The sequence below is a fragment of the Pteropus medius genome, unplaced genomic scaffold (assembly GCF_902729225.1).
Source record: "Pteropus medius unplaced genomic scaffold, Ma_sr-lr_union100, whole genome shotgun sequence".
NCBI lineage: Eukaryota > Metazoa > Chordata > Mammalia > Chiroptera > Pteropodidae > Pteropus > Pteropus medius.
Genome location: NW_024349802.1, coordinates 8,484,366 through 8,497,293, shown reverse-complemented (window position 1 = coordinate 8,497,293; position 12,928 = coordinate 8,484,366). Strand labels below are relative to the sequence as shown.

Sequence of the window (12,928 nt, the reverse complement as noted above, 5' to 3'; positions counted from 1 at the left end):
GATAAGTCCTGGTTCTACCCTAGCCGTGTGTCCTTGGAAAAGTCATACAATCTATCAAGACCTGTCCCTTTATCTAACACTCCTGGGTCAATTCCCACCTTGGGACTTTTGCAGTTTCTCTCCTGGCATGCTTCTCAACTGATCTTCAAAAGAACGTCTTCCTTCTTGTCTTAAAGACCTCCTCAGAGAGGTCTTCCCTGACTTCTCAGTCCAGTGCGACTACTCAGAAGCTCTCTGTTGCTTCACTCCTTTAAAATTAGCTACTTGGCTCTTATTCCTGTCTTGTTTTCTCCTTACCTCCCTCCCTTCTTCATTTCTTTTTTCTTCTCCCTCTTTCCTTCCTTCCTTCTTCCTCCCCTTCCCTCCCTCCCTTCCTTTCTTGCTATCTCTCTGCTAGAATGTCATTTTCTAAAGAGAAGGGACTTCTTTTGTCTTACCCATCTCTGAATGCCCAGTGCTTATAATAGTACTTGGCATGTAAAATGGGTTTCATAAATGTTTGCTGAATCGATGGGTTAAAGTCTTTCTTATGTTAAATATGAACATGTTGGTTGGGAGGCAGATGCTCCAGGGGACTCATCTAGCTCTGAATCTTTATGACCTAGAAATCTCAACTTGAAACATTTATCCAAAGATGCTCCTTGCACAGACAGTTTATTCAGCATTAACCGAACACATCCCTTGGAGCAGACACATGTCAGGGGACTTAGGGTACAGAAATGACGAACCAGACTTGGTCCCTGGCTTCGCAGAGCAGGATAGAATAGTGATTAAACCCGTGGGGCTGGAGGCCATTCACACACTCATTCAACAATAGTTATTGAGCCCCGTGATATTCCAGACATTGTTTAGGTGACACGCATGCAGTGGTGGGGAGCACAGACACTGTCACTGGTCATCTAAGTTTTCCCCTGGATTTTAAGAGGCTTGGAGTCACATCTCAGCTTTGCCACTTATTAGTTGCATGATCTTTGGCAAGTTCAGATTTTTTCCCCTCCTCTTTCAAGTTGAGATAATGTTGGCCTCAAAAGGTAATTATAAGAATGGGATGGTTCTTCATATTGGACACTGCAGTCTAGACTCTAGAGATGTGAAACCAGTTGTTTGAGGGTTTGTAGTTGTCTGATGTAACCAAAGGCAGGGTAAATATTGGAGGATGAGGAAAATCGAGGCTGGGAATGGGAACTAAATTCTGTAAGGGAAGTTTGAGGCCAGACTGGAAGACAGAGTCATGAAGCGCATGCTCGCGTGCGATTGTGCTCTCTCCCACGCTCTCTCTCTCTCTCTCTCTCTCTCTCTCTCTCATATCCATAACTTTCACAAAACAAGAACATCAGTTCCCCTTCTTCAGTGAAAAAATTTTGCAGGCATTGTAGTATTTGAAGATGACTCTCCCTGGTCTGTGTCGTACCTGCTGGGCACTCAGTATTTATTGCTAAAAAAAACGAAAATAAAAGATTTACTCTTTGTGTTTATTCCATATTTGTTTTAGGAAACCTGATAGGTATTTGCCCATTATTTATTGTTGCATCTGTCTTGTGTGTGCAGGTAATTTATATTTTATATTAACACTCTGAGCCTCATCTCATGGTAATGTAAGGGAGTTAATTGACCATCAAGTGGCACAGTGGTGAAGAGACAGGCAGGAAAGAGAGGTTAAAACTGTGAATTGCTCAGCTTATTTTGATAAATATGGAAAAGTATCTTAGTAATGATTGAACAGTGTGAGACACAAAAGAACAGGAACAATAAGAATACACGAGACTTAAATGATACAGCATTTATTGAAACCTTCAGTGGGAGATGCAACCATTCTTCTCTCAGCTTGAGATGGTTTCTAATAGCTAAGAAGGTGTCCCCAAGAAACCCCAGGTCCAATCAGCACTAACTTTGTCATGATTGCTTTAATGTTATCAGTTAGGAATGGAATTTAATAACCTTGGGAATCATCCCAAGGAAGCGGAAATGAACCTGCCCTAATTGGAGAATGAAAGGACTTGGAAAAGAATAGTCTCCAGTGACCCATTTATAAATCCAGAGCCAAATGTTTTTGAAAAATTAACAGTGGGAGGGATGAAAGAAATAACAGTTTTAATTTTGATATTCATACCTGGGGAGCCATAAATGCTTTGTAACTTGTTGTAAACCTCACCCAATGCTCGGCTCATTGAAGCCTCTCAAAAGAGCTTTGGATTATGTAAGGTCAGTTTTCTGCAAAACCCTGGGACCTTTCACCAGTGGGACTGAGGTCCCAGGGAACAGGTGGCATGGGGATTCTGTTCCAGGGGCGCGGGATACATTTTTGATTTACTAGCTTTAACTGGAACTATGTTCTGGTTCCGCAAGAATGAACAATTTGCTTATGAAGGTTCTTCGTATGTACTTTTAGTGCTGTTGATTTTCCAGTACCCTGGAGAGCTGTTCGATTCATTGTAGGACCCTTTCAACTTGGTAAACACTTTCAACACCTCTCAAACTTTTCTACCAAAAAAATCCCTATGGATAAGTGTAAGTAAGAGCAAACGCCTACTCCGGGGTTCCAGGGGCAGAACCCACTGTGAGAACAGACATTTTCGAAGTCTATTTTAGACAAGTTTATATGAATTTCGCATTTTATTCCATAGTAGACCAGGGATCACTTTAATATTTAAAAAAAGTTTTAAGTGACCTATCCAGTAAAATTGGTGCTGCAGCAAGATCCATGGTAGATTTGCATCTACCCATCACAGTCTGAGAAATAAGGATTAGGTTGTGGAGAACAGGAAAAAGAGACATGGCTGGAGAAGATCCACATGGGGTGGGACTGCCGACAGCCCCTTCTTCCGTTGACTTCTGGACTTGTCAGAGTGGTGGCCAGTGAATGGGCCCGTGTTGCCTCACTAGAGCATTTCACTGAGGTTCTGTCCCTCAGGGTGCCACACTGGAAGGGACAGTTTCATCCGAGGCTCTGAGAGAGTGTTTGAGCATCCCTGTCTCTAATATGGGGCAGACTTTCCCTGCAGACTTCACTATTCTAGTTTCACTGAACGCCTGCCCTGCCAACCTGTGTAGGACAGCACAGAAAGCAGTCAGATGGACAGCCTCTGGCTGAGGATCAGAAAGTGCCGAGCTTGGACACCAAACCTGCCTTGGAGAACCCTGCCTGTCAGTTTGTTCCCAGCGTGTACCACACATTACCAGCCTCCTTGGACTCAAGCCTTTGTCTTCCTGTCCCAACAGTATTTGCCAGATTTTTTAATTATTCTCCCTGCCAAAGCCTTTTACCAGTGGTGCCTGAATGTATGTAGGCCCTTAAGATACCTTAACGTTCACACTCCGTGACTCTCCAAATAGAGGCTTTTCAAAGCCCCAAGACATTTTCTTGGAAAAAAAGAGTATGACCATGTAGGTTTGTGTATATGGCTTTGTTGTGTGTTCTGAGCACTCAGAATTAGGCACAGGGGGTGGGGTAATTCTTCATTTCCAGACCTTATAATCTCTGAAATGAGACAAGGCAGAGCATGACTCTACATGAAATATATGAACTTCTTAGCTGTCATATGGTGGTTTCTGCAGTGACGTAGATCTACTTAATGAGCAAAAGTTATGTGGGCAAAGTGGACCCTGAGCTCGATATTCAAAAAGAAACTTCTATGTTTCTTCTTGCAGAGATGAGTCTATTGCTTGAGACTAGAAAGGCTGAACAGCATCGTAGCTCCAGGATCTTGAGTCTCTGAAATGTACAGGGTTCCTTGTGTACTTCTACTTTCTGTATTTGGAGAGCAAGTTAAAAAGAGCTGGTAAGAGTGATGAGGATGATAGCTGAGCACATACTATGAGCCAGGCGCTGTGCTTGGCAACTTTCATGCATTATTATCTGATCAGTTCCTTACAACAGTCCAGTGAAGTGGACCTGTTTGTCTGCAACTGAGTCATGAAGAGTTAAATAACCTATCAAGATTATATCAGCAGAAAGTGGCATGACTGTGCCTTTCCTCCCACACCCACAGCTCTCTGATCCACTCCCTTGGGTCCTTTACTTCTAGGTGCACTTAATTTTCTTTCTTTCTTTTTTTTTGAAATTTGTAGAGTGTCTTGAGTTTCCCCATTCTTACATGGTCAACAGCCATGGCTGCTGAATAATGACCGAATCATGCTCATTGACACCAGAGGAGTTAGTTCTCCAGATGCCTTTGGTCTGGGAGAAGCTCTGTGTTTCATAGTAATTTTAAGTGCATCAAAGTGAAGCACAGCTACATAAGATGGACTTTCTGATCTACGACACTCTTTTGAGTATTCCTTTTTCCTGGAAATATTTTATTTTTATTGTGATTTTTATGTTCTCTTATTCTCCTAGGTTATAGAACTGGTTCTTATGTATTTTAAGTAATTCTCTCTATTCTTCATTCAGAAATGTCTCATGAATAATTTCTGTCAATTACAATGAAATAGAACACAGATACCTTTGCTGTTATAACATTTTAATAAATTCTGACCATTTTGTTGAATGAGAAGTTTCAGACCTATCTCTGTGGGTGGCATCCTGTCTATATTCTCAGGTCTTTTTGTTCATATTGCTCCAACCCAGCCCATGTCGGCACCAGGCATGTGTATCTCCCCATCAGTGATGAGGCCCATATATACGCTTCACAAAACCCTTCGCAGAAGGAACCACAGGGGTTACCTGGTCCATTTTGGGTATTGTTTCTTAAGTCATGGAGAGACTTAAGTTCACTGGGCATCGGGTTTGCCTAGAAAAGAAACTGACTTTTGTATACATTAGAAAAGTAATATAAGCTCATTCAAATAGCCAACAATCTGGCTTTGAGTTTAGATAGTACAATGTTTCCTTCACAGTAAGTTCTTTCTGGGATCCTATGGGTGACATGATTCTTGGGAGTGGTGACAGAGGGGTTCAGTGTGCTGCTGCTTGGCACCATAGCCATTACCTTTATCCTACTGCAATGCCATTTTCATAACTGGCCAAGTGGCTGCATGAATCAGCTTTGATGTGAGACCTGCACAAATTGAAATCTAGACTTACCAGCTGTGCGACCACAGACAAGTTACTTAATATCTCTGTGTCAATTTCCTCATGGGTAAATTAATCATTAATTGATCAGTTTCCTCACTGGTAAATTAAAATAGTGCATTATTCTATAGGTTGATGGATGTCACTGTCTCCCTTGTCAGCCCCCTAATTAAATGATGCCTCACATGAGAAAATGTTTTCTCCTTCCCTTTCCACTCCTCTCCTTTTCCTTCCTCTCCCCCCATCTCACTTTTCAAGAGAAATTGCTTTCTTGGTGAAAACATGGAGTGAGACACCTTGTCTTCATCATCCCAGAGTAGATAGGGGAGGCATGAGAAGATAGCTTTGAGAAGCAGGGATTGACTGGCCAAGCTAATAAAATTTTGTGGCCTGTGATTTTATAGAGCATAGCCCCACAGCCATGCCACTCTCGTAGACCTCTCTTAAAGCATTCTTTTCTAATGATCAGACATATAAATTAGCCATGTTGGACTTACCAGTGGTTGCTTATAATGTCTTGTTTTGCACATGGGCAGAGGGGACAAAGCTCTTCTTAGCTACTGCCTTTAGCTCCAGCCAGGCATGGGACATCTTTTAATTCCTGTATCTCAGAGACAAATGCTAAACTCTCTCAAGGCCAGACACTGGCTTTTGTTCCTACTGATGGTCATGACTTGTCATTGTCTCCCTGCTGCAGAGAAGATTCTCCAAAGAACAGAAGGAGACTAATAATTCTAGACTAGTCAGCGACAGGCAGCACTGATGTTGGCCTGGGGGCATAGAGAGTCTGAATTAATTCACAGGTTATTGCAAGGGTAGCTCCGGGAGCTAGAGGACACACAGGAGGAACTGAGGGCCCTGGTGCGTGAGTCGGGGGAGACTGGGGCTGGCGCTTCTTTTCAAGGGCAGCACAATAGGAAAGAGAAAGGACATCTTTGGAAATAGACAGACTTGGTTCTGAGTACTAGCTTTGCCATTAGCTGTGGTGTCAGGAAGTGACTTTGCCATTTCAAATCTGTCTTCTCATCTTTAACTTGCTGTTTCACTTAATGTATCATAAACATCTACCTATATTAGTATATGTAGACCTATTTTCTCCTTTACACAGCTGGATAATATTCCGTAAACGGGTGTCTTATAGTTAAGGTAACCATTTTCCTGTAGATGGTGGTGTGGACTGTACGTGTTAAAGCCTTAACCCTCACTGTGGCTGTATTTGGAGACAGGGCCTCTACAGAAGTAATCGAGGTTAAGTGAGGTCATAAGGGAGGGTCCCTGATCTGATAGAATAGATATCCTTATAAAAAGAGATATCAGAGAGTGAGCTCGCTCTCTGAGTGTACCTAGAAAAGGCCGTGTAAGGACACAGTGAGAAGGTGGCCGTCTGAGAGCCAGAAAGAGAGTTCTCGTTAGAAACTGACCATGTTGCTACTCCTGATCTCAGCCTTCCAGCCTCTAGAACTGTGAGAAAATAAATTTCTGTTTTTCAAGCTTCCTAGTCTGTGTTATTTTGTTATGGCAACCTAAGCAGACCGATACAGATGGATATTCAAGTCGTTATAATTTTCCCTTGTTATAGACCACTAAGATGCACATTTTTGCCGAATGCATTCACTCGTAGGGTCATAGGATATTTCTTTTGTCCCTTCTCTTTTATTATTAAAATTTTTATATATACCAAAAAGTTGAAGGAATATTATCATAAACTGCCACACACCCATCCAACTGTGTCTAACAGTTATCATTTTAAAACATGCTTGAAAAATTACACTCTAAAAAAGCCTGTTAATAGCTGATACCTCCCAAAACACACACAAATAGTGTAAGAGAGAGAAAGCTTTTAGTTTTTACACAGAAAGAAATGAGTGTTCAGGCCCTTGGCGTGAATGGTCAGATGCATTTTTTTATCCTCTGTCCCTTTGCCCTTGTCTGTCCCATGTCTCCGCCCACTTTCTCTGTCTTTGGGCACACATGTTCAGCCATCTGTATCACTTAACTGTCTCTCCTTAGATGTATGGCCAATATGTCCCTTTGTTCAACCTCAGAGACCTAACTAGGCCAACTCCTTGACTTGAAAGCTGAGAACGACGACAGAAGTTTTCCATGCTGACATTCTTTCTAGTTCCAGCAAAATACTGTGGGTGAAATCTTCTATTTTATATTCTGTGAGACTCTGTCACAATCCCCTCTGGAGGGTACGGTGGGGGAAGCAAGTTGCATGCATGGGTTACCATGGGGACAGACAAAACGTAATGTTTGGGATTTTAGCTTGACGAGGTTTTAGCAGTTTGGAGTAATTTCATTGTCAATCATCCATTAAGTCACTCCTAATGAATTACTGGGAGTATCTTTGCTCTTCAGATGTACATTGGATGAGCATGATTCAGGCACAGAGCAATGTTAAAAGCAGTAAGACAACAAACCATCATTAATTTGTCAATTTTTTGCAAATCGAGTGGCCTTTTGTCTGAGGAAGTTTCCAGGAGTCACCAGAGTGGACTACAAGTTGACATGGCTGTTTTAGACTATGTCTTTGCTTATTAGTCACACCAGGTAGGCTTGTTGCCTCCCAGAATCCTATGCAACTTAATGTCCCCAGAGTCAGGGAGCATGGAGATTCCTCAGAGGAGGAAAGGGAGCTCTGAGAGTTGACCAGGGGCACCTCCACCCTGACACCTTCTTTCACTTGGAGACTGAGGGTGTGTAGCACATCTATTTTTATCAAAGTGCCGCTTTCCACATAAAATGTGTGTAAAGGGTTCTCTCTTGCTACCCGCTTCCACCAATTTCAGCATGAGAGGATGTGCCAAGACCACGAGGTTCTACCATGTTTGTCATCGCTTTAGAACTTGGGAGGCCTCACTGGTTTCTGAGGCCCTCCATGATGATGCTACCACAGGTTCCGGTGTCCTCACACACCTCCCCTGCTCCAGCCTGATGAAATGCCATGGTTCCCCAAACTTGCTGTAAATTCTCTTCTGAAAAGGGAGCTTCTTTTTCTCTAGAATGTTCTTCCTTTATCCTGTTATGGGGGTTAAACCCACTTTTCTGTAGATGTCAATCTCTCTAGGAAGTCTCATCTGAGCCCCTGAAAGGCTGGGCGAGATGCCTCCCATCTCTCGTTACGTGCAGAACTTACCCTCCTGGTACATTGTCTGTCTCCTCTATTGAGCTGTGACTTCCCAGAGGGCAGGCACGACTTTTTGCTCAATCTAGAGGCACTGGCCTCCAGCTTGCAAAAACGGGCTTGCAAAGAGAGGATCCTCTGCAAGTATTAATGGATAAACACAAGCATGTGTCACTTCCCCAGGTGACTCTCAGGGACTTTTTGGGCAAGCCACAAAATGGATCCTCCGCTTATCAGCACCTTTGAAGTGGTAGCCTCCTCTGCTGATACAGCTGTTAGGACCCTTTGCCTGTGAGCCCATAAGATGTGCCCAAGGACAGCGAAAAGGCTTGATTCAGGATTTTAAAAATCAATGTAGCTAATTAAAAAATAACTCAAACCGAAAACAAGTTCAGAAACAATTAAGATAATTAAAATATCACTACCTTAATTGAGATCAAGCAGTGAGCTTAAAAAATACAATTAATTTAAAAAACTTACGTAACCTATAATTAAGCTTTTGAATTCATTGTTTTTCAGTTCAACAAATCTCTTTTTAAATCGATTTATTTTTTGAAAAGAGTTTTTGCAAAAATTATTTAAAAATTAATTGGAAATATATCAAGTGCCAGTTGACACTTGACTAGTTTTTGTGCACGGGCAGGAAATATGAAATTAACCTCCTGTGGGTATCTGCTCTGTGCTAGGCGCATTATCCTGTGTGAGTCCACCCAAGTCCCGCCTGTATTAAGACAGAAGAGGCAGAGGAGACACAGGACTTGGCTGTCTTATGGGGATTGCTACATTCCATCACCAAGCATGTGCTTGGAGAGAACAACTTGGAGCACAGTCTCCAGAAATCATTAGCACCTTGACAAGGAAGCTTCTAACCTTGGTAGGGGTTCTCACTAACACTCAGCCTTTCTCTCTCTCCTTTCCTCCTCACCTGTACAGTTTTCCTGTACCTTATTAAAAAAGCTTTTCAAATGCCACTTATTATTCAGATGTTTTATCATTCCCTTTAGAAAGTGGAGCCAAACAGCCCTGTTCAAAACAGGTGCTGGGTGCCTTTCACCAGTGTCACCATGAGTCTTGGAGCTGCTAGGAAAAGTGTATTTCAGAGGCCACATTTAAATGGAAATGACACACTCCTTTTACCCTCTACATCCCCTTTTAATTCCAATGTTGCTGTTTTTCAAAAACAAGATGCGTCCTGGTGTTCAAATAAACGCCGACAGCTTAATTTGTTACTGTTTTGTGGTTCTGTGAAGTTCATTTAAATAATTCGCATACATGTTTGAAGTATTCAGTCCCTAGTAATTAATTTTTAGCCGACTTGATTTCTACATGCAAATTGTTAAGGAAGTATGTGTATAGAGTTAAATAACTGATGATTTTTATTTATTAGTGTTTCGGGTTGGAGTTTTTTGTTTGTTTTAGACATGTCAGCTTCAGGGATGGAGGAGGGGTGATCTATAATATTCACCGAATGGTAGGGTGACAGATGGCAAAGTTGCAGAAAGAAAATTGACCAGACCTCTGGTCAGTTGACTCAGTTGAGGGAATTGCTGTATTCTGAGACAGTACGCAGAAGGTGCACTTGCCCAAGGCTGGGTACCCCATTTCTGGGGGAACACTGAGACTGCTGTTTGTGGAACATTGGGGCAGTCCTGGATGGCCCCACCGAGGCAACACCAGGCCCTCTGGCTGCCCCTTCCTTTTACCCCTTAAGATTCATTCCGCACAGAAGGCTCTATACTTGGAGTGAGATGGGGCCCAAAATCAACTTTTTAAAGGAGATCCTAGGTGATTCTCATGCTGCTGGCTTTTGGTGGTAAGGAGTTTAGGTTCTGGAGTCAACCCACTGGGTGTCAGATACCCTCTGCCCCTCTCACCAGCAGACTTAAGACCTTTGTAGGATGGGTGTGTGACCAGCAGCTACCTCCTTGGGTGGTTATGAGAATCCAGTAACCTAGTTAGAGAGCTTAGTTCACTGCCTGCATGTTGGAAGCCCTGGTTAAGTGTTACCATTGTTCTTGTTATTATGGAGCCTTGTTAGTCACTTTGGGAATAAAATACAGACACACAAAAACTAACAAACACCTAAGAGGTCTTTTCTAAGCACTTACAAATATTAGCTCATTTAATCCTCATGACAGCCAAAAGCCATAGTAGATACTCATATTACCCCATTTAACAGAAGAGGCAATTGAAGTGCAGAAAGGTTGGTAAGCAGTGAAGCCAGACTTTAAACTCAGAAACACTCGGCTGAGAGCCTGTGTTCTTCCAACTATGCGTGGCTGACTTATTTGCCTTGAAATTGCACTGACCGTGGAGGCCGTTCCGGTTGCGGTGTGTACTTCGCTTGTTTGTAAAGTTGACTGCAGAAGCAAAAAGAAGCTCAAATATGGCCATGAAGCTTATCATGTAGTACCGCAGATTTTGACACCCATAACTCTAGACCAGCCTGTTGGTCTCCATGTCTGAGCTCCACTTCAGTGAAAATTCCAGGGATTCTGTGGCCCTTAGCACCTATCAGGGCAATGCCTCTCAGCTGGTACCTGTGGCCAGGGTAGCCAGTTGTTGGGTCCCAAGTTTCTTGAGATCTGTATATGTCTTACTTCATCCTGTGGCGGCTGAAAAGTGTGAGAAGGGGCAGTGAAGGACTGGCACAGTCATCATTAGCGGTCATCTGGTCATCAGTCTTCATTGTGGACTCACTTTTGGATGAGTCTTGGAAAGCAAATCAAAGTTGGTTGGACTGCTACCTGGGTTGGGGTGGAGGACAGTGCACAAGGAGATCACTGGCCTGAGATGCACCAGCCTCCTGACTTCTCCTGTGGGTGTCCCCAGGACCAAGAGAGTTCCATCTGGGACCAAGAAGTTCCTGGCACAAGTTAGCTGGAGGTCCAGCCTCAGAGGACTCTGAGGGCAGGCACAGGCCCCCTGCATCTTCCTACAAGAGAAAGCCCTCGGCTAAGGAACTCTGAGTGAATACTCTCTCTACGGCTTGAATCAGCCTCTCTTGTCTTGCAGCCATTTCCTTTTGCTAAGCTGTAGCAGCCAGGTACATCCCCTGGGAAGTAGTCTCTGCCAGGTGACTCCCCTGGGGCACCAACCAGGACCCCAGTCTTACTGTTGACCTGACTGGCCTGAGAATGCAGATTTATAGTGGCCAAAGCGGCTGCAGTGGAGGAAGCCGCCCTGAGCTCTTCAAGCAACAGAAATGCCTTTGGATGGGTGTGTTCAGGTCCCTTGAGACAGTCCCGGCAGCTGTCTGAAGAAAATGAGGCTGAGATTCTGGGCCTGAGGCTGAAAAAGTGATAACTTCCTCTAAGAGCAGGGGGTCACGAGGGATGAGGGCCCCAGTGATGGAGGGGATGATGGCACATCTTATAGCAGTTTTGCTGTCCCTGCTCTGGATGCCGATTTGTTTAACCAAATGTTTGCATGGGGAGGACATGGGAAAACATCGCCTCCCTGGCTGTGGCGAGCAGTTATGAAAGATCCACCACCTAACAGACTTCAGGCCGCAGGGCAGAGAGGTGGCTCCATTGCTTTTGTTTTGCAGAGAATCCCCTGTGGCCCCTTCTGTGCGTGATGAGCTTGGCCGCCTAAGCATGTGGAACACTGATGAGCCCAGGGCCTGCCGCTCTGTCTGCTCTAGGAAATGTTGCAATATATTTACTGCTGCCCTTGGAGACCCTTTCTCGAGTGACTTGGTTGAATCAACTTTCCCCCCTCTCATTATTCGCATGCAAAGAGCCCATTTCCTAGTCAGATGGAATATCTCATGAGGCCCAGACTTGCCTCCCTTCATTGGAGTGTGCTTGCCGCCCAGCCGGGGTGCTTTTTCTCTCTTTGCTTTTTCAAAATTCTGCCCATCCTTCAAGATCCAATTCACACATTAATGCTTCATTAATCCTTGCCCCAGGAATTGATTTCTATTTTTTTCTCCAGCTCTGTTATCACTTTATATGCCCGTCATGACCCTTATCTGATTCTCCCTAGCACAATAAATATTTATGGGTAGGCTTTTTTCCCCTTCCGTATTGTATTGTAACTGTGCGTGGCACAAAACTATCTTGCACATCCTGAAGTTCTTCGCAAAACTTAAAATAGGCTTATTTATGCACATTGTCTGTGTAGATTGAACTAAAGCCAAAGAAACCCTGTCCTCAAGGACTTTTTATATTATAAGAAGTAAGTAAAACTAGGCACAGATGAAGTCATAAAAAGCAATAGCAGACAAATAACCAAAGGGAGAAAAGTAGCTCTTGGTCCTTGGAGCATAGAAGATTCTAAAGGATTTTAAAAGTAATTCCCACTGAAGACGAAGGTACTGAAACTCCCCACGGCACAAAGGGATCACTGTCCTGATGCTGAAGAAAAACATGGTCAGTAGACACAGAATTCCCCTGGTTTGGGTTTTCACAGCAATCTCTACCAGCCTAAGAAAACAAAGCAGAGTGCAAACACATGGTCTGTTTACTTCCCACTTGTCTATTTGAGTAGAAATAGAAATTAATTTTTTCCTGGTGACCCTAACCACCCTCTTCTTGTTCTTTTTGCCTCAGCCCTGGACCCATCCAAAGACCCCTGCCTGAAGGTAAAGTGCAGCCCTCACAAGGTGTGTGTGACCCAGGACTACCAGACTGCTCTGTGTGTCAGCCGCAAGCACCTGCTTCCCAGGTAAGGCGGGAGGCTGGGAGGTGTTCTCCAGCTGGTAAATCTGAGAGTACCCCACATCTGAGTGGGACAGCAGGCAGAGGGAGGGCAGATGTTTATGTCGCCATTTTTTAATGGTACTT

General features: G+C 43.7%; 1 protein-coding gene across 2 annotated transcripts in view; it reads left to right on the top strand.

The window, feature by feature from the left end:
* SPOCK1 (SPARC (osteonectin), cwcv and kazal like domains proteoglycan 1) overlaps positions 1-12,928 on the top strand; it is a 461,772-nt gene that overhangs the window by 306,292 nt on the left and 142,552 nt on the right. For both annotated transcript variants that reach the window (XM_039836105.1, XM_039836104.1), the window contains one exon: positions 12,695-12,809. In XM_039836105.1, the coding sequence (XP_039692039.1) occupies positions 12,695-12,809 (115 nt within the window). The remainder of the gene's footprint in view (positions 1-12,694; positions 12,810-12,928) is intronic.